The sequence below is a fragment of the Phaethon aethereus genome (genome assembly GCF_964289735.1).
Source record: "Phaethon aethereus genome assembly, chromosome: 4".
NCBI lineage: Eukaryota > Metazoa > Chordata > Aves > Phaethontiformes > Phaethontidae > Phaethon > Phaethon aethereus.
Window position 1 is genome coordinate 35,684,604 of NC_138578.1, and position 22,156 is coordinate 35,706,759.

The 22,156-nt window shown below is 42.7% G+C and overlaps 1 protein-coding gene across 1 annotated transcript in view; it reads right to left on the reverse strand.

Moving 5' to 3' along the window:
• Positions 1 to 9,502: 9,502 nt before the first annotated feature.
• The window catches only part of GATB (glutamyl-tRNA amidotransferase subunit B), a gene marked incomplete at both ends in the record, with an annotated part of 42,139 nt that continues 29,485 nt past the window's right edge, over positions 9,503 to 22,156 (reverse strand). Inside the window, 4 exons of the mRNA XM_081999560.1 lie at positions 9,503 to 9,631; positions 12,191 to 12,325; positions 17,839 to 17,917; positions 18,330 to 18,463. Coding sequence (XP_081855686.1) covers positions 9,503 to 9,631; positions 12,191 to 12,325; positions 17,839 to 17,917; positions 18,330 to 18,463 — 477 coding nt within the window. The remainder of the gene's footprint in view (positions 9,632 to 12,190; positions 12,326 to 17,838; positions 17,918 to 18,329; positions 18,464 to 22,156) is intronic.

The following is a 22,156-nucleotide window of genomic DNA, read 5'->3' on the forward strand; positions in this document are numbered from 1 at the left end:
TGACTCTCTGGTTTGCTTTCACTTCTAACCCGTTTATTTTTTTAGACCGATAAATCACCTACTGACCTCCACATGGTCCTGTTTCAGCTCACAAGCTTCCTTGGAAGCTGAAGCCAAGGCTGTGGTTTTCTCTTAAATCTTAGTTATCCAGGTTTAAGAGCGCTCTTTCTTTTTTCCCCTGCATTGTTGTTGCAAATGGGTGATGAGCAAATTAAGATTTTTGTTTTGTTTTGGTTTTTTTAACCTTGTCCTAGGACACGGTGGGTTCTTTCCCCACGCCACTGCTCCCACTCCCACTATGACCGGTAGTGCTGTCTGTCGTGCCGTACGCGCAGGCCTGGCCTGAAGGCATTCAGTGGAGTTGTGTGTGGGAAGTGTTTTAGCATTGTGGATGCGGGGTCAGTGCTTGCTCTGCTCCTCACCTCTTCTGGTAGGAACTTTATGTGAGCAAAAGAAAAAGTACCAAATGAGCGTGATCAGCTAACTTTTAGTGGTTCACAAACAAGTGCTAAATTGCAGAAGCAATCCAATCCTTTTTCTGAAGGACTTTTTTTAAGAAGGAATGAAAAAGAATTTCTTATTATTTATTTATTTTAAAATAAAGAATTCTGCAGACCAGTGCTCAAGGCAGTAAGGTTACTATGTGAACGCTCCCTTCCCTTGTTTTTATTCTAAAATAAGAATCTTTATTTGCTGGGTGGGAGGGATTTCTTTTGAGATTGTACATTTGTTGAAAACACCAGTTAAAATTAACAAAGTCACGGCAATTTTGTCTCAGCAGGTCTGTTAAGCTACATGGGGAATTCAAAATGTGGACTGCTTGAAAAAGCATCTGTAAATTTGAGGAAGGGGAGGATTTACCTCATAAGCTGTAATACAGCTTATGCCCTACATCCAGTAGGGTAAATTCAGCCTTTGAAATCTGGAGTCATGTGGAAGGCTCTTTGCTGAAAGGTCAGAACCCTGTTTGTGCAGTGTCCCCTTGTAAAGGGGAAATCTGTCTGTTGGCTCCCCGAAAGGAAGAGGTGGACGAGTGCAGTGGTCCTGGCTCAAGACTGTAAAAGTGGCGATCGTACATGTTACTTCGTGTTACTTGGTTCCTGAGCGGCATCGGACTTGCGGCTATGTCTTAGGTGCGATAGTAGTATAACGTCCAGCACCCAGCAAAAAAAAAAAAAATACTGGCAGGAATCGCGTCTTCCTCTCTTCAAAATGCAGAACCTGTGATTTGGGCTTGAAAATGTTGATGTTTTGAGATTAATCACCTCTGTGTGCATACGTTCTTCAGCCAAATGCTTGTTTAATACGCTTCTTCCCTCCAGTTAGATAGTGCGTTATCCCGTCTCTCACCAATGATACATCTTGTTCCAAAAAACCCCCATATGTCTATGGTCCAAGGTGTGGTCCAGCTGGTAGGCCCCCGGAGGGCACAGTGTTATGCTGCTCTTTCCAAGAGTTAGGAAGTGCTCTATGGTTTGGATTTCCCCGCATGCACGTGTGCGTGTGTGTGTGCGTGCGTGTGTGTGTGAGTAGGGCAGTCCCTCGTCGACGCGTTGTCTCAGCATCAGTCATGAATGAAGTGTCTTGGGGTTGGCAGATCTGTTCCAAAACCTGCAGGTGGTGGCTCAGTGATACCAAAGTTAATTTCCAGTCTCCTGCTAGATGTTTCAAACTGTGAATGCCACATTTCCAGTGATTCCGCCTTGGAGTGTGTTTTTTAAGTTGTTCTGCTGTAGCAAGGAATCTTTCCGGCTATTTCAGCCTGCTAATTTTTTTTGCAACCTACCTATAAAGTGAACGCTTTGTCTCAGAACAGTTGTAGTCACTCTCTTTTACCTCTGACCGTTTTTGGATGCCCTGTGGGGTCAGTCTCAACACACACACATATGGTTTGTATTAATTAGGCTCAGCAACTTTCATTCGAAACAGCATCACCCTTTGCACGTGCTGATCTTCAGACATGTGCAGTCAGGTGCAATTCGTGTGCTGTGTTGTTGGGCCCTACTTACTGCTTTTTTGTTATTGTATTCTAGGCATTTTTCTTAAATTTGATCTTTTCCATGTGTGCCCAAATGAAAAATACGGGATTTCAAATGAGATCGAGTTGTTGGTGTTGCAGTTTCGCATGTGAAAGATGCACTGCCTTTTTTTTGTCCTGGTAACTTCTGACCTTGGTTTGGAAGAACAGAAATGAGAGCTGCTGTTCTCAGCTGTATTCCATGGAGATGAGAAAATTCCCAGTAGCAGGCATGGGCTGTCCCTCCCACCAGCACACCCAGAGACATCGTTCGGAGCATCCAGTTCATAAATTACTTAGGTCTTCTTTTGCAATAGTGGCAAACCCCAGCGAAAAGTCCAATTAATTCTGTGGTGCCGTGCTGCCGTAGCCGCTTAGTGCATTTGCCTTTCAGATGCAATTTAATCTTTTTAGTAAGATCAGTACATTTCCTGGAATGGGAGAAAACACGGTGTGATTGGGGTGGACCTCAGACATCAGCAGGGGCCGTGCTTTGGAATGAGGACAGGACTGGATAGACGGTGAGCCCAAACAGCGTTTCTGCCACCAGCGCCATTCCAGTTGCTCGCTGGCCCGGGGAACAGTGCCGAAGTGGTCTGTTCGCTCCTTCAGAGAAAAATATTTGCAAACAAACTGACTGCATCCAGCAGAGTCCAAGGGTTTAAGTTCAAGAGGTTAAGTTCTATTTACCAAGAGAAGCGTACCACCTAGCACAGCACGTACGCATTCGCTACCCTTTTGTGCACTCTGCTTAATGCCTCACAGAAGGTTCCGTGCTTCAGGAAGGGTGGGGTGTTTTTTTTTTTTAGCTCCTCTAAGCTCTAAAATCTCAGGGTCAGGAAGAAAAGGACAGGAGTAGTGTGATTTGGTGCAGTTAAATTATGTCACTGTATCATTTGAATTTGTAGCCACAGCTCCTGTTTGAGGGCAGCTTGATTTAATAAGCAATTTACTGTGCTGTATTTACTGAAATTGCTATGTCATGCCTGCAGTTTTTATGACTGCTCCTATTACATTTGTAACATTTAAACCACATCTGCGGTTATGAGTAGAATACTGGGCTTTTCCTCTTTCTTTGCTTTTAACGCAGATAGCTCTGGCACAGTACAGTAATGTTGCCGCTGTGTCCAGATCCGATTTAGATAATTACAGTATGTTCTTCCTTGCACCTTTTGAGCATTATCAGCAGAAACGGAGGGTACATGACAGTCGGGCTGCTTACATTAATGAGCAAAGCAAAGGTAAAACACCGCAGATTAGCAGGGGGCACTTTGTGTGAAACACAGTAAGAATTTACATTTGCGTTGCTCTGATTTTCCGGGGACTAGAAAGAAAAAGCTCATAGCAAACTTGAAAAATTACTATGGCAGTGTCCTGTGGTAACTTTCCGAGTGGGTAGCACTGCTGTGTAATGTTTTGGGCCAGAACTGTACAAAGGAGGGCAAAAATTGCTCCTTGTTAAGGTGGTGTCAGACTTGCATAAATAGGTATTCAGCTAACGTGACAGTGGTGCCAGCTGTCCGACCGCAGCCAGCCACGGAGTGCAATGCTATTTCAGTGACTTTGTTAACGATGAAAGCCCAGCTCTGACTAAATGTACTTTATTTTTGGGGGGCTCCCAGCTTTTCTAAACATGTGGTGGCCCAGCATCTATGTACTTCATTTGTTACATGCTCAGTTGGAAACCTCTCATTTATGAATAGGAGCATTACTTGGATTCTCAAATATGTAGGTACTTAAAGTGGCATTTTGTTGCTGACTGTGCAAATCTTCTTTTTGTTCATTGATTATAATGGTCCTTGTGTGGCAGCTGGATTAAATTAAGACTGAAGTCTCTGGGCTAAAAGCCCTGATGGAACTTTTGTGCAAAGGCTGCATTTCTCAACCAAGTAACTTTCTCTGGCGCTTCGGCAGACTGCCCGCATACAATTACATATTGTGGGCTAAATACCTGCAAACTTACATTTCTGATGAAGCCAATTCCACAGCAGCTGTATTTTATTGCAGACTGCTTTAAAAATTAACTAGCTTGGATTTAGACCAAAAAATAACATGGATGAGTCAAGTCCAGCACAACTAAACTGTGTCCAGCTCAGTGCTGCTGTGTCAGTTTGGCCAGAGCTCAGATGAAATGCCATCTCGTCCTCAAGGACTGGGAGCGGCTGTGGCTTGAGCCAAGGACTCGTGTCTCCCGAGGCGTGTCTCGGTGTCCAAGCGCAGCTTGGTGTTGGCAGCTCTGACCAGTGTCTGTTGTGAAACTGCAGTCTTGTAACATCAGTTTCTGTGCTTCAATGTGGAAAAACTGAGCAGCCTCTACGATCAGTCTGCAAATACAGCCTCCCAAGCTTTAGAAATGAGAAGGTAAAATCTAACTTACTGATCGTTATGCCTGCTTAGTTGGTGTAAGTGCTTTAGATAATTAAAGCTGTGGCTGATGTGACTGTCAGGAGAACTTCTGCTTTGTGCTTACACAAAATGCCTGTGCATGGAGGGAGCATTCCCTACAGTGAAACCATTGGCCTTCAAGCGCTCGTGTTAGGATTAGCTCATGGTAGTACAACCTCTGCAGCTCCAAGCACTGAACTCGGCTCTTAGGCCTTTCTCCAAAGGCTGCGATGACAAGGCAATGGATGTGGCATGAAGTTAATTGCCTGCCCATGCAGGTGCTGGGGCAAGGTGGGGTCTAGCACAGCTGTTGCCAGTCTTTTGAGGGGAGAAGCTGACAGGTGAGATGGAGTCATTTACAGGGTGATGAGTTGGACCTCACATACACGGATAAAGGCAAGGAGGGACAGCAAAGGTCAGGGTCCCTCTCCATACGTACATACAACTGGTCAGCAGATGCTGCACAGTTGTGAAATGCCTGTACACCCTACAGCAGATCTCAAGGCTCTGGGACTAGGACAGTCCGAGAAGGAGGAAGGCTTGGTCAGAACTCATTACTCATTAGGCCCACGCACAGCTGCGTTGCTCATGAAACTCCACCTTTGTTTGCATCTTTATTGTCTCATGGCAACACCTGAGCATTTCTGTAGGTTTAGGCTGTATGGCCTGGTGTGGGGTGTGTGTTGGAGCACAGTCAGAAGAGAAGGAGCATTCCTGGTGGTTTGCTGTTCCCACTGCAGTAATCCATAATTAGTTAATTACTGATCTGGCTTGGCCCCAGGGCTTTTCTAGACAGAGTTTAAATTTGCCATCGCAATGGGCAGAAAAAGGCGCAGCAAATCACAGGTCCTGACAACTTAGGATTTTGTATTTTATTGCCTTCCTCACACTGTTTAGTCCGAGGGGACAGGGATGACATGCACTTGACAGCCAACCCAATGCAGATAAGCTTTTAAGATAAATCTTGATCTCCTGTCTGCTGTAACTTGGTTTCACGTGGCCATTAAGTGAAGCAGAATCCAATTAACTTTGGAGTATTCGTAAACAGCATTGCAAGGATGATGCAGGCAACAAGAGCAGAAAGGCCACCAGCATGCGATTCCATCTTTTCTCATGCAGTTTGAGAAGAGAGAGTTCAGTGAAAACCCACTTTATTTTTCTTGACGTGAAAAAACAAAACACTCTACATGTTTTGCATACGTGTAAGGCCATAAATCGCCGAGAAGGTGCTGCCGAGGTCAGTGGTTGTGCAAGTGTGTAGGTAGTTCTGTTCTGAGCATCCCTCCGAGAACATTACAGTGCGCTGACACTACACCACAGAATTAGAGTGGAAAGGGGCCACAGTGAAATCGCAGTGTGAATACACTAGCTGTAAATTTTTTAGTTAAGGTTCCTATCAAATGCTTCTATTTTTAACACAGTTAAAATTAAACTCTGCAGCCAAGGCTGAGCACTAGAAATTCTTTCTTTGCTACTTCAGCATTGCTAGCATCTTTTTCAACAACTTTCTTCTCCTCCTCTGCAACCTCAGCTATGGGATACTTCAGCTCTACAGGACAGTACGTATCATCTCTCCACTGTCAGGAATGACCTCCTAAAGGACTTCCAGCAATGAGTGTTGAGATTGCTGTGACCGTGTCTGGTATCAGCTTTTAATTTGCGAGCATTTTCCTTGGCCCTCTGTTCGTGGATGGTTACTGCTGAAAATCTGCATGAAACTGTCCTTAATTCACCCCGCCTAATGCTGTTGCACAGATGGCATCTGCAATCAGTAGATCAGGGAGCACTGCTGTAGCTAAATAAGACATGGATGTTTGGGTCAAAGCCTCAATCTTAATTCTTGAGTTCCTACCCTCGATACAGCCACACTTAAACCGGCCTCCTGGTCTGTAGAATGTTCTGCCATCGAACACTTCAGAGTCAGGCTCTGCCTTTTACCTTGCAGACCCACCTGTTCTATGCGGCTTTTTTTATTTGTCTTTACAATAGCAGATACTAAATTCCTTGAGGCTGCTGCTTCTGTCTTGTTATGTGCTCCGTCAACTACTGCTATACAAACATAAACCAAAGCTGTTTGGTGCAGTACAGAGTTCACTTATGGAGTATTTAGAATTTGCCTTGAGCTCCATTCAGGACACAGAAGAAGCTGGTGCTTGTATTTAGGCTGCTGTGTCAGGCCGGTGGAAGGCAAAAAAGGATCCGGTGTTTTGGTTGTATTGGTTCAGCCAAAATGGTGTAGCATGACTGATGAGCCTGCTGGCGCAGGCTGCCGCAGTGGGAGCGGTATTAGCTGCCCCTGCTGAGCCTCTGCAGCTCTCGGTCCTAGCGCTGTCTGCTACTGCTGCTGCAAAGTTGGTAGCTAGTAGCTCCACAAATGTTAAAACGATTCATCATCTTGGTCTCATTTGACTCAAACTGCTTTTTTCTATCAAAGAAATTTACATTTTGTGTGCGTCTGCAAAAGATTTCTTTAAAAATGTTAGAAGCGACTGTTTCATAATATCGTGCAAAATGTATAGACTATAGCTGCTCTTTCCCTTCCCTGGAAGGGGAAGAATATTACAATTATCCCTTTTTAATCTTTCTTGTTATCCATTGTGTCTGGCAGGTGGAGGTGAAAATAGATTGAGATTTACAGTAAATCCATTTAAAGATCTAATGCTGTACTCATATAGAACTTGACTTACGATTTTTAACAGATTTTGTACCATGTTAGTGAAGTGTAATTATGTAGGAAGAGAGTGGTTAAGAAAATGTAGCCATTAAAAAGGCATTTACCATAGCCATGCTACAGTAGTGGAGATCCTTCCCTCTTTGAAATACAGCTTAATTATTACTCTTGCAACTACATCATCGTTTTGCTTTCTCTTTTTTTAAGAGGCACCCACTACAGCAGAGAGTAAACTCAGCACAGCAGCGTCAAGCTGCGCAACAAAAAGCATTAACCTTGGAAGACCACTTTTTGGAAACAATTGTGTTTTTCTAAACTGAAGGGAGTACCTTTAAATTAAGATTCAAGATTTCATGCAGAAGCCCTTGTGCCTTTTTGTTTCTTGCTGCCAGGGCAAGAGTTGAACAGAATTCTGAAAATTTAAAGTTTTCTGTAAAATCTAAACCTTTATTGACTGAACACTTACCTGAAAACTCACACTACCGTAAGTAAAAATGGTACTTTTTGCTCATGATGTGAAAAGTGATAGTAAAAGCCTTTGTGTGAAGGTCAGGTTACATGAAAATTTGGGGGTGGTGGTTTGGGGTTTTGTTTTTTGGGGGAGTTTTTGGAAGTTTGGTTGTGTTTTGGGGTTTTTTTTTGAAGGGTCACAGTTTTTCATTGCAACCATGTTACTGATTTTTGTCGGCTGTCTGACTTTGGAATTGTAAAGTTATTTTTATGTCAATAATGGGTATACGTTTTATTCATTAAATGTGTGTGAAAACTACGGGGGGTTTTTTTCTCCTAATTAAGAGCTCACACTTGAAGCATGAGCCAGTTTGTACAGAAATGTCCTCGAGACACACCTTAGCACTACTGCTCACAAGAATAAACTGCCATCAACCCAGTTAGGACCAGTGTTGCAAGCACCACATTTGCAAAAGGTGGTGACTAAAGTCCCAGAGCCAGACTGGCTGCACTCCTGTGACAATGTGTACCCTGCAGGCATATCCTAAAGAACAGCTCTGAAGAAGTACCTCTGAGGTCTGAGATAAATGTCATCTTTAAAATGTACGGCTTAGCAGCCTCCAGAAGGGATTAAGGACTTCAAAGCCCTGGGACTGAACGGGATCTCTTTCCCTAATAAATGTAAATTTGATAGGCTTCCTCTAGTTGCGTTTCCTGTTAATGGTTTGATCAGCCAAAGTGGGTTGGGACTGGGAGCTTCACTCTAGGACCCTGGATTTCAGTGGCTACTTAAAGCTAGGAGCTGAAAAATGTATTAAAATTGTATTAAAAAAATACATTAAAAAATGTTATTAAAAAAAAAAACCCACCAAAACCCAAAAAACCATAAAACACTCCTCAGGATTAAATAGTGGAGCAGACCCTGGAAGGCCACTGAATCCTGGTCAGTTTTGGTAAGCCAACTGAATGCTGAATTACTTCTACAATGTGGTGCTTGGCCAAGGGACAGCAGAAAGCCCCAGGGCAGCCCTGGGCTCGGAGCATTTGTAACACGGGGTCAAGTTCTGGTGAGCAGAGTAAAAACCAAACTGGAGCAAACGGTCCCTTTACTGAGTTACTGCATAACAGAAAGGTACTACTTTTACCTCTGTAGGTTGTGCGGGGCCAGCAGAAGCATGTCTGCTATGCTCCACCTCACAGGCCAAAACGGGATGGGAACCTGGGAAGGGCTCAGGCATGCATCTGCTGGGCACTCTTCAGAATGGAAGAGAGCTGCAAGTAGGCAAAGCAGATGTTTGGGCACGTAACAAGGAGCAGGCAAGCAAACAATTTGACGCTAGTTCTTAAATGTAGGCACTTAGAGCTGTGTGTGGCACTAGCCTCAGGCACGCACATAAGCAGCTAGCAACTTCATCCTTTCTCTCAGAAACCAGGAAGCGTGATAGCAGTGGACATTTTTTTTCCCTTTCTGCTAGGCAGGCATGGAGGCACACGTGGTCTTAATTACCACTAGGTGTTTTAATCATTGTTAGTAGTGTGCTCACACTAATTTACAGTGAGTTGTTGGTGTGCACCACCAGATTTTGCGTTAAAGACCTGTGAATTTCCCTTCTCGCAAAAAGGCAGCTAGAAAAGCTGAGTTTACACTTGTTTTATTACCAAACTAACCAATACAGCCTCAGCACTCTGCATACTCTCAGGCACCCCTGGGAAGTTGCTTCCCAGGGCAGTGTGGAAATTGTGTTTCCAACTGCCACACCGAAGTGAGGGAGATGCAAATGACTGTATCATTTCCTGCTGCACTTTTGCTCATCTGGCTTTGGCCGATGCATCCAGGGAAGGCTAGAATGTTACGCTGCTTGAAGTATATCCAACAATCCTGATGCTAGACAAGGAGGCACCAAAGGTCATTTGCAGTGAATCAGACAGCACGAAGTACATGTCTTCTATAGACACTTGGGTGATTTGTCCTCTTGTGGCTACTCTGACAGCTTCTTTTCTAATAATTGCTTCACCATAACAGGATTGGAGCGTCCTTGTGTTTCTCTTTGTACCAGGCCAATTAACTTATTTAGAACTTTTTGATTTCCTGCCTTTATGGCCATAACCTATAAAGAAAAAAAAGAGAACAGGCGACACCGTTAGAGGAAAACAGGACATCTTCACGCATTCACAGACAGGGTATGAATATTTTTCTTGTTTGGACCATTGTGGTAGAATATTGTTTGGGCTAAGGTGTTATTTATAAAAACTGCCTTCAGCTTTGCAATAAGGTCCTTCTCTGCTCCTGTGAGACACCAGCAAGTCCCTACAGCAGCAGAGCCTCACAACTAACAAACAGAAAGATCTCCTCGTGTTGAAAAAGTCAGAAAACATTTTTGGATTTTAACAGTGTCTGCAACTTGAACAGCACATTCCTGGAAGAGAGCCAGAAAAACAACATGCACTTCACTTGCTAATAGGATCTACCTTTTTACTCTATATAGTGTTCAGTTATAACAAGTAATTTGCATCGAATTGTAGCCTATTTGATAATATTTGTGAGGTTCTTCAAGCACAGATGTAGGTGTTTTTGTAACAGCAATGTTACTTCCTTTAATCTAAGAATCTTTTGCAACATTGCAATTAATTAAAGGATCAGATATACAACCTCCTATCAGACAGTTGTGTTTGGTGCACAATTACCTGCACAATAGCAAAGGCCATATTTAAAAGCTAAGTAAAGACAGTGAAAAAAGCATTCGACATTTCACTTTTGGGCATTCTGAAAGGAGATGCTCCAGCTAAAAGCCAAGCGTCTGCCCTTCATATTGTTTGTGTGGCAGGGAAGACATTCTTTACATTGTCAGAGTTACGGGGCAAAATGCAACAGCTTCAGTTAAACACGATGTCATATTTACAGATATTAAGGGAAGGATTGTGAACATATGAACAACCAACTGTGCCAATACCAAGCACAAATGCAAATATTGCTACTCATTACAGGATCCAAATTATTGGCAGTCTCAAATCTTCTCTGTAGAGAAGGAAAGGACTCATTACTCCTGATCTGCTAGAAATTACCTATGTGGGGCAGAGTGCAGTACAATCCAGATAGATACTGCATTTTCGTAAAGTGCTCAGTGTTGGCTTGAGCAACTGTTTGTAATTTAGTGCATTTTAAAGAAGGTTACTATCATGAAGCACAGCATACTACTTTTTTCCCCCCTTGTCAAGTACTCCGCTAACGCTATTTTGTAAGGTAAGCTCTTGCAGCAATTTAAAGCAGTGAATTACAGGCCTTCAAAGCAGCTTTTGCCTTGGCGAAAGATCACCTGGAAAAAGTAGGGAAGTGAGGCCATTCTACTGCATTTGGCTTGACTAAAACACTGGAAAACAGAGAGGAATTACATTCTCAGAGAAAGTATTATTGAAATGGCAGTGTAGTTATGGACCTTCAGTTTCTGCACTTCCCAATCAGTTCTAATGTTCTTTCTGTCCACACCTGTGCTTCCGTACCAGTCTTGAAAATACAGCATTTTTATCAGGCTCTGCAAATGAGTCAGCCTGATGGAGGTCATGCCGACCTACTGCAAGCTCATTTTCTTTATCAAAAGCTCTTGTAAAACTGTAAGCATCTCCCAATGAGATCTGGGGTGGGTGGTATTGTTCTCAAAAGATGTTAATGTTTTTTTCCAAATGGCAAATGTATCTAGACAATGTTTATATTAGAAGTAAGCTATTCACTTCTGCTTTTACGTTTTCACCACAGAGAACATAAAAGCACTTGTTTTCATTTTGCTTTTTATAAAGCACATTTTAGACTCTGTCAAAGACCCATTTCCCACTCTTCCCTTTCATCATCAACAAGGTTTTTCTTCCTTTTTTCTCGGCCCAGACCTTGTTAGACTGATGAGCCACGCAGGCTGCTGCGTGTCCTTCCAAGGAGATGGGGAAGAGCCAAAACCCCATCTTTCCTACTGCAGCACTTGCGCTGCTGCCACAGCCCAGCAGCAGAACCGCAGAGCAGCCAGCAGCTCTGGAGCCACCGGTGCCGCAGCCACAGGGGTCCAGTTCCTCCCCTCCCCACAGCCACTGTTAGGCAGGAGAGCCAGCCAGACTCATCTCGTTGGCAGTGGAGGGAGACGGACACATGGCAAAGAGGCAGATGCAAGTAAAATTTTTGCCTTGCCGGCTCTGATACAGTCTCTAATTCCTAATTCTATAAATATATGTCTGGCTGGCAGGTAACTTCAATCTCCAGCTTCAGCACAGTTTAACAGCGTTGCCCTAGTATCACAACAGACAACATAAAAATCAGAGTTATGGGGCTGGGTGGCCAGGTCAGGTTGATGGCAGTATAGCTGAAGAGGGAGAAGGCCCAACAGTTTTGCTTTCCTGCATTAAATTTTTATCGTTTCTCAGAATGACTTAGCGCATTAGCCAGACCAGTAATTTCTTCTGCTGATCATTTTGTGTAAGCTCCAATCTAAAAAAAACCCACTTAGTAAAATAAGAAAGGAGAAGAAAAGCCTGATAGTATCTCAGCAGCAGGTTTAATACTCCTATACTGGCTCTAGAGCTCAAATGCCAATCAAAAGAAAAAAAATAGAGACACCATTTTCACCCCCTTTTTTAGTGCCACAGACTGCCATAGTGCACAAGCTTCCCAGCACCACCGTAATCACCTCATTTTCTTGTCCATCAATCACCGCCTGGCAGATCTGTTCGAGCTCTTTTTGATCCTGTATCAGTTCAAGCTTCTTTTCCTTAACAATTTCAAGAGGAGTCTTCCCTTCCCCCTTCCACAATTCCGCAAGCACCTGAAAATCACAATGCGTAGCAAAGGTCAGTGTCTTGACTTACCAATGCTGTTTACATGCAGTATTTCAGTTACTGACCCAAGAAGCCAGATTTTAGTTAAAGCAAGAGCAGATTGTCTAAATGTGAACAAACCCAGGATTTAATCCTGTGCCTCACCGAGAGAGCTATTATACCCTCCCTCCTTCTCTGCATCCTGAAATAAGACAAAGCATCATCACTCGCTGCACGAATGCAGGTTAATGGTTCGCAACTGCGGCTCTGCAGCCCACCGCAGTACCAGGAGCTGCCCACTACTACCAGTGATAGTACCTGTTCAAAGAAGTTTGCCAAGTGCAGCCCCGTCTACCTAGCTGCGCTGAGCTGCCACTCCCTTGCTGGGAGAGGGGAGCACCACAGCAGAGACTCTCACTGGCGGCGAGGCCGTTCCTCAGGCAGTACTCGTGCTCATCTCACATTATTCACAAGAGCTGCCTGAGAGCAGTAAGAAAATGCGTTTCCATGAGAAATGTCTCTGCCCAGGAACTGACGATTAGCTGACTATTGTACCAAGTCCAATCCCAGGTAACTCATCCCATCACCAGTCCTCATCAGCAAGCTGTAATGAGGATATGTATGACAAAGCAGAAGAAAAATAGTGCTGGGCAGAATGAATGCAGCAGCTCCAGCTCACCTATGCATCACCTCCAAGTACTGGAATGCTGGGCGAACCCAGGCCTCCGGAATAATCACTTGCTAATGCTTGTGTGTTTTCCTATGCTGTAGCAGGGCTATTGCCCTGGAATAAACTTGAGAGAAGAGAACATTTATAAAAAACCAATTTCCTTGGGCAGTCATTTTCTGTATTCCCTTTGCTCTTATTTCAGAGCTGTGGGAGGAGAGAGAGAAAACTCTTATTAAAACAGCTGCTTGTGCTCCATCCTGAGCTGAAGATATAATTGTACATTTGGGCCATTGCTGTGTAGCAATATGGAAATGGATGTCAAATTTCAGCCTTAAATACTCACTGTAGGATGAAGAAGAGGCTGGGATGGGGAGACGAGAAGGGGCATTCAAACTGCATGTTAAAAAATTAGCAGGGCAGCAAGACAACTTAGGAAGAATAGAGCATGTGGGATGCTATCTTAACTACCCCAGCAATTTTCTTCAGCATGAAGAATTTTCTGGTACAAAAGCCCTTCAGTTAAACAATTCTGTAGCCACAACAGGTATTTAAGAACCATGCACTGACACAGTTCCTGCAAGAGGAGATTTGTTCGCCAGCGGTACCCCAAAGCTTTTTATGGGATCTTATATCTCCGCAGGAGACCTTGAAAGGGTAATGACATGCAGCTGCATTTTGGCAGATACATCTTGTTTTTTCCCCTGTTAAGAGGGTTACAGGCAGATCACAATATTAAAGTTACTGATAAGCAGCCAGAGTTACAACCGCTGTAAGTAAAGCCTTCAGATGTTTATATCTAAATAAATCAGTGCAGTATATGATGTCTTCTGCAAGATCTTCCTTCTAGTGCAGTACTTAAATATCATCGTGCCAGGGCTACCTGGAATATCCCTAGAAAGAAATACACCCAACAGAGATTCAACGTGTCTGCAGCCACTTGCCTTTTTTTCATTGCACTCCACTGCTACCCCAGGCAGCCCCCTCCCGCTCCTTCCCTGAGGGAGCAGGCAGGAAGCTTTCTGTCCTCGAGGCTTCTCAATGCACCAGGATGGTACATCACCCCTCAGAAGGAGCCCTGTCCTCTTTGCACAGCACAGCCCACAGCAAAACACCCTGGAGAGCCTAAAGTGCTGCACAAATCAATAAGCCATACTGCTCTCCTGGAAAAAGGCAGATGTGATTTTTAGGACTGGCATGTATTCAAGCAGGATGCCATGGGCTACAGGAGGCGAAAATCTGCAACAAACAAAATCTACGCAGCCAACCATGGCAGAGTTACCCAGGAGCAACTAATGCATCAGATTGACTTAGATCAGGGGCAGGACAGCTTGACAGTCAGAGATCCAGCTCTGATTCCCTGCTATTTCTATGCCAAACATCTCCTGGCACCAAGAAAAGCTTGCCCATTAGAAACCTTGAAGGCACCACATTCCCCCTGTGACATCTGCATCATGTGTACTTTTCAATTTGGTAACAAGCATCTCCACTTAGCTAGTAGAGCAACAATGTTATCAAGGCTCTTGCTTGTTTACAGGTATGTAGGAAAGCAGAAAGAGATGTGGCCAAGACCTGTCAAAGATGCACTTTTAAAAATGTGTTTCTCCACTTGGCAAGGAATACGAATCTAAAGAAAGCAGTTTAAAAAATGATTTCAACTCATTTACACAAACTGCCTGCACCAGAACAGGAGGATCAAATTATGAAGTCTCCAGAGCCAAAACGAGAATCTCAGGCCTCATTTCCATTACTGAAATCTCAGTAGTTTCTACTATTGATTCTTGCCTGAGCGTGATTAGATTTTAATGATGTTCTGCAGTCTCTGCCTACACAGGCATAGCAGCAAACCGTTGGTCAAGATGAATTGATCAGGACTTACATGTCTGGCTGCCACGGGCATCATATCAAACATTTTGCAACTGGTGAACGTGCCAGCTGACTGCTGTGCCTGAGAACACTCCAACTGGAAACCCTATCTGCAGTGATTTGCTGCCAAGGGTGGGAGGGAAGCAGCAGGCAGTACCACTCCAGTCAGTCCTGTGGGCATCTTTCCTTTCTAGTCATGGAAGCCTCGATGGCTGGCAGTTGTCCCTCAGCCTCTGACAGAAGTAAGGAGCAAGCTGGGTCCAGTCCTCCAGATGGTATAGCCATAATTGTCAAAGCAGATGGTTCTGTTTAGGTTTGTGTACTGTACTCATTTCCCTGACACCTACTTTAAAGTAGGGGTGCCAAGTGGGTCTCTTGAAGTTATTCCTATGTGGGTGACCTATGCAACTGCAGAAGCAAAGACAACCTGGGGTCTGCTCTGCTCCATACGCTGCTACAGATCCCCGATGAACGCGTGACAAGGGTGTCCACGCGAAGTTGCGCCAGTATGGCTGCCAGCAGCAAGGGCAAGTTTCTGCTTCCCCAGCCCAGGAACCAGCGTCCTCCCACAATGCCCTAACACAAAGGTAGGCCCCTTGCGCCAGAGATGCACTCACTGCCAGCCCTGCGAAGGAGGACCGAGGCCCCATCTCGGGCATACTCCCCATCAGACTGGTTTCAGCCCTGGATGAGCAACACCGGCGCCTCCCACTGTGGGCTTCAAAATGGTGCCTCTGGGGCGGGCTGCAGCATGTGCCTGGGCAGGTCCCCTGATCCAGGACACGCTCACCCCACAGCCCCGCACACCAGCAAAGCTGTTCCCCTCTGCACAGTCAATGCCAGTCTGAAACTGCTTCAGGGACCTCTGGAGTAGGATGCTATATTTGATGGCAAGTTGGGCGTGAGCTCTGTAATTACCTAAGTGGTAATTATGTAAGCACACAGTGCCCTTTCCTTGGCATATGCATCCTACCATACAATGTTCTGCGTCTATAATCAGTGCTCTCAGCTTTTACCTGCCTGTGTTTTAGTGCCTTATACAGCAGAGACTGAACACAAACCCTCTTTAAAAATTTAAACTGTTAACAGCTTCCTGCAGCGAGCATGTATGTGTATGCATGTCTGCGCGATCACCCCATCCAACCCTTCCATCCTTGCTCGTTGGATCTGTCTCTACCGCTGCAGTTCATTCTCCCCCACCCCAAGTGCTGCAATTCATCTGCTGTTGTGTATATATAGCCCTTTCTGCCCTCGGGCCATCCAGTGTCTCTGCCTACTGCTGAGAATTGTTATAAACATTTGTTATTCTTCTGACATCCAGGCAACCGAAATACTTTTCTAAATGTGGCAAGGTTTCTGCAGTTTGATAGCATCACTCTGTGATGGCAAACAGTACTGTTATTTCTCTGTGTCCAATTTCAGAACACCGAGGATAACATGCACATTACAAGGAGTTGGTAATTAAACAAGGAAAGCATCTCTGAAATTCTTGACATTTCATAACCTGTCAGAAGTGCTAGCACACAAATATATCACAAGGCAAGAAGCTCCTGTAGGACAGCATTAGTACCCCGTCTCTACCTCCACAAGGAAGACCAGAGTTCGGACTGGACTTCGGAAGCTTCCCTTTCAAATGCAGAGACCAAACTGATGCGTGTGCCATAACCCTGCAGGCACAGAACCACTCTGCATTCCAATGCTTTTCCTATTAATACTTTATCTCCTTTTTGAAGCTTTTATTTTTCCAATCCAAAATTTCCAAATGCATATGCCTGAAGTCAGGCACTTAAATCCTTATTTATTTATGCCTGTCATATGCAGCTGGCCATTCACAGAAGCAGACCAACAAGACCAACTTAATTAAGAACCACAAGCGTCTCCAAAAAAGAAAACAACAAACCAGGAAGTTTAAGTGTCTCCAAGTAGGATAAAAAGTCAGATTTGCAACAGTTACACTTGGTTTATAATCATGCAAAAACAAGTGAATGGACTTCAATAGTATTCCAAAATTGTACTTGGATTAAATCAGTATGTGCTAGAAAGATGGAAACTGGCCCCATGTATTTCAGTGTGTTAAAAGCTTGAAAGCAGACAAGGCAAGTTAAATATCTGCATTAACAGTTTCACTGATGATTTTCACACCTGAAATGTGAATGTCTAATGTACTTACCTAGAGGATAACAATTAACTTGAAAAGACAACACACTCCACATAAATGGACGGCAACAATTTCAGGTGAATGACAGATTATTTCCTACCACAAAAAACCTCCAAATTTTGCCTACAGACACAGCAGTCACGATACCCATCATTAGCAGGTCACAGTTTTAGATACAAATCATCAAGAGCTGATTTTTCAGACTGTCCTAAGCAAGATGGTATTTAAAAAGAGAAACTATCTCTACCATCAGTACTGGCTTGAGAGGTCCATGATAGCACTTGCTCAAAGAAGCAAGGATAAAAGGAAGGACAGACCTCTCTACTTTTGACTCGGGGGTATGCCAAAGCAGAACTCTTTTTTTTGTGACTACATTCATGTAAATTACGTCCTTTTCCACATGCTAATGCTTGGGAACATAGACCTTACTGTCCCTTAGTACCTAGTAACTGATACTCTCATCTTAACTGCAAGTCATGGATTAGCTCCCACTGACCTTTCACTTAGGTCTGACTTGAACTGTGAAATTGAGATCTAGTGTCCAGCCTGTTCAGAAGCAGGATTTATTTAACTGACTTCAGTTCACATTACTTAAATCTACTATTTGGCTTGTGCCCCCTTCTAACAATAAATATGCAGATGTATCTGTAAAATTATACACACATGAGGCATTTTCATCTATTATATGTATATAGTAGATACAAAATTTATCCTTCACCAACATTCTAAATCATTTCCTTTAAAGTGACCAAGACCTATTATAAATTTGCTACGTGAAGGGAGTAAGCAGCCACAGGTTCAGAGTACAGTAAAATCAAAAAGGTACATACCTGCTTTGCTGCTGTAGAAGAAATTTCTTTTTTTTCTAGAAGGTTCAGAAGGTCGGCCAGGATCAAAGAACTGACTGGGCTAGGGAAAAAGGGGGCAGAAATTACCTCAGGGAGTAAAGTGGAGAAATATATCTAGGCTACTGTTGTTTGCCTAAAGATCACACAGTTTAGCATGACAAGCTAGTATCTTTCCTCATGATACCCTATATTCAACTTTGGTATTGATTGCCTCATTATGCCTTACCATTGTCATATTCCAAAGAAGGAAGACTGATTACTACTCGCAACTACACGGTCCTCTTCTCTGCAAGGTATTTGGTTAACTTCATTCAGCATGACTGCATCAAGGCCTACGCAGTACTGCCTACCGTAACAAACTTCACAGATAATAACTTAAGCAGAAGCGAGCAACAGAGTGATGCAATACTATTCATGGTTCATGAGAAAAGGATCACTTTTGTTTCACAACTGTAGTTATCAAGAGGCCTCACCTTTCCTTTACTGAAAGGGAATGTTGTTTCAAGTAACTGAGCAGGTCTTTTAGAATCCAGCCGATCACCTTCTTTGGCTTCATCTGCGTCTGTTTTACCACGTTTTCAAAGAATTCTGTTAATCCGTCTTCATTCTGTTCAAGAAAAGTTAAATGCATCAAAAAGATACCAGAGTGCAAACATGTCTAATTATAAAATTACATTTGGAGTATAAATACTCAAAGTAAACTTGGTTTTGTGAATTCATTGTAAAGTCACCAGGCTTTGGAGTAATTTTATTAACCTAACAGCAAACAAACTATGTTATGTCTAAAATAGGGACATATAGCTTATCTGCCAGCCTGTCTTACTGGAACTTCCAATAACGGAGTGATCTTTTCTTCTTAACTCCTCCCTAAAATTAGCATTTGGGGAGCTTTCTCATCTCCTCATGTATTTTAAATATGTAAAATACGAGAAAATATAATGCTGCCATCTAACAACTGTCACTGCTACCTTTTACCAAGAAGAGATTTTTCTGTAAGATATTTCACTCTTACCTTGCAATCACTTCTATTTACTTTGGACTGAAGGAATAAGTTTAGCTTGCATTCACCCTTCAGTAATATGGAAAGGTTACACCGTAAGAAGCAAGGTTTTATTTTTCCAGTCTTTTCAGAGAAGCTATGTAAGCTTTTCCACAGCACCCTAAATGCTCAGAAGGTATGACAGTAGGGGATTCAATTTATAGCCTAAGTGAAATCTGAGATTGTTTTTAGAACAGATACTGCACAGTCTGTTGAATGCTGTGCTGTTTGTCATCAAGGCATTGATGGATCTTTAACTGTAGCACAGAACTCATTAGGTCTACTGAAGGCTGAAGAGATATTAAGTGGCAGCCCCTACCTTTTCAAGAAGGAATCCAAATCCAGCGTGCCACTGGACTTCTGCAGTGTGTGCCATAAATGCAGAGGAGGACAAGCCAGCTCTCAGAAGTTGTGAGAGGTAACAGTTTAAAGACAGCCAAGGAGCTATTCTAAGTATACTGTCATCACAGCAAAAACATTTTCCAAGCACATACTGACTGCAGCCAGATCCTCTGAACAGTTCTGAGCAAAAAGACTGCAGGTACACACGAAACCAAAGCCTGACTTTTCCACTCAAACAAATCCCGTCAAAACAGTCTCATTTGCCCTTGTTTTTAAAGGTAATGTATCACCATAGCAATACAGAATTTTAGACTTTCCTCCTCAAAACTTTCACAACACAGCTCTAGATACTACATTTTTAATTTGTAATGATGTATGGCTTTTGAGAAGACTGCACACTACTGCTCTCTGTTGTGAAACAGTACAAAAATGTACTTAGACTAATGGTAGATGTGCTATAAAACTGGTGTGACACAAATGAGACCCATCCCCTTTACCTGGAGACCATGAGCAAAGAAACCAAGTTCTCAGCCTAGGAAAGCCACTGAAGTCTTTTGTGAACCAATCTTGTAACTCCCCCTATTTATCTATCTAATATACACAGCCATAATTCTCTTCTTTTCCAGTTTCTTACAAATTTAACCAGCAGCTACTTTGTAATCAAATAATGTAAAGTCTAAGGCTAAACAGACTATGAGGAACAAATTTGGCTTAAAAAAAAAAGGGAATGACATGATTACCAAAGTACAGCAAACGATTAAAAACTGCGTCTGTGTTAAGTGGAATTACTAAAATGATGCATTACTAAATACTGTACTCTTTCTAATTCACCTCAGGATTCATTAGCACAAACAAACACTGATTATTTAAACAGCAGGTTCCCTTCCACAAAAACACCTGTCCAATTTAGGTAGGAAAAAGTGAGCACATATAAATGCTGGTTTCTTTACACACGCTGCAGAAGGTGTTACAAACACTCCAGGCAGAGCAGGTCTAGCTACATTATGCACACGAAAACAATGTCTGTGGATGCCACATGTCTGAATGCAGGCTACACAACTCGCGTGCAGCATGTCCAACACTTTCATAATCTATAGACTAGAGACCTTATCTCTAGCAGTGGGCATGCTCAGATTTCTGGATACCAACAACCTGGCTGGAGCTACAGCTCTGACCCTGCTGCCAGACCTTTGAAAAATCAAGGACAAACATACCCAGCCTTCACATTTTCATCTGATGATTTCCAGGCAGCAAGAAGAGAAAAGCCCAGGAATACTCAGACAGACACTACCAGGTACTGAACCCCATACTCACTACTTGTGCACATAAAACCAGACATATTCCCCAAAATTCCTTTACATTCATTTTAGGTTTTTTAAAGTGATTGTCATTTTCCGCAGCCAAAGAGTAGGAAAACCCAGCAATGCTAGACTGAAATGGATAAGACAGAATGTCAAAACATCAAAATAACTGACAGAAACTAAATATTTTCTTGCCATATTAGAAAAATGCAGGCAAAACTTGATTAGCTTCAATTCCTAGATACTGTACTACCTGAACTTGACTTTAACTTGTTCTGCATTTTGGTCAACTTTCTTCATGCCAAATTAATTCCAACTACCAACACACACACACCTGTCCCTTGCAATAGATCTGAGCTGAAAGCTACTGCACGCTCTAATGTGCTGGTTTACAGGAATGCTAACTGACTGTTCTCACTTAATTCTGAATAGCATATTTTCATCTTCATAGAAGGAAAACCATAAATGTGGAATTGCAGCACTGTGTTTGTGACCCAGGCCCATTCAGTGCTCCCATTACGCACTAAATATGCTGTAACTTATTCATTGGAGTCTCACTGGCATGAAATCTGACATACCAATATTTCAACCAGATGCAAATTTCTTTCTTAAACATTGTTTAAAATGACCATTTAATAGTACTGAGATGCCAAAAAAAAAATAGTGGTGGAATGATTCCAGATATTTTTAAAACAAGTTTAAAACAATACATTATTTTACAAAACACCATGGGTAAAATCTTTAGGGACATTGAGGCTGTAATGAAAACTTATGCTTTTAAAGACCAATAATGTTTTCCAAGAATTGAAGAAGAAAACTACATCAGTGTTAACAAATAAAATGTCATTTTCTGCTTTCTTATCCCGATTTTCACCTTGACAGTTCCCACAATAACCAACTGTGAGGTAACAACTGCTGCAAAAATCTCCAAGATTGTCAGGGAAAAAAAGAGAAAATCTAGCCTATTAAAGCAGACAAGCAGAACAGTCAAAGAAAGTTCAAACTTTTTCCTACGGCTTCTTACGAAGTGATTTAAGTTCTAAAAATAAGCGTAAAGTCACCTGCACACCAACATGTATGAGGATGGCATGCGATAAAATGGTCAAAAACCAATTTCTACAGCATCCCACTTTTGACTGTTCGAAGGATTCACCAATGTAATTGTTCCACCAAAGCAATAAGCCAAAGCTGAAGTGGAACTGCCACTTCTATCTGAGTAAGCAGGGGAACAGTAAATATACAGGAAGACTGGGAATTCAGAGGAGAAAGGAAGTGATCAGACCATTTTTTTTCTAATGCTGTACTGTAACAATTGATCTGTTTTTTCGTTGGAGCTCTCTGGACTGCAGCATTTCATTTTTTTGAAAATGAAATGTGACATTAAAGTCTATGCCAACACATCTTAATTTTTTTGACTCAATAGGAAACTAAACAAAAATATTATAATACCATAACTGGCAAAGTTGTCAGAGATCCCTCGACTGATGTATTTACCAGTGTACACGGCAAAGTAGAAATTGCATGCACAAACTGAATACCCAAATACCATGGGGTCTATGTGGCTCAAAGAATTGTATCTTTATGAATAAGAAGGGTTCTGCATGAAGAAAATCAGAAA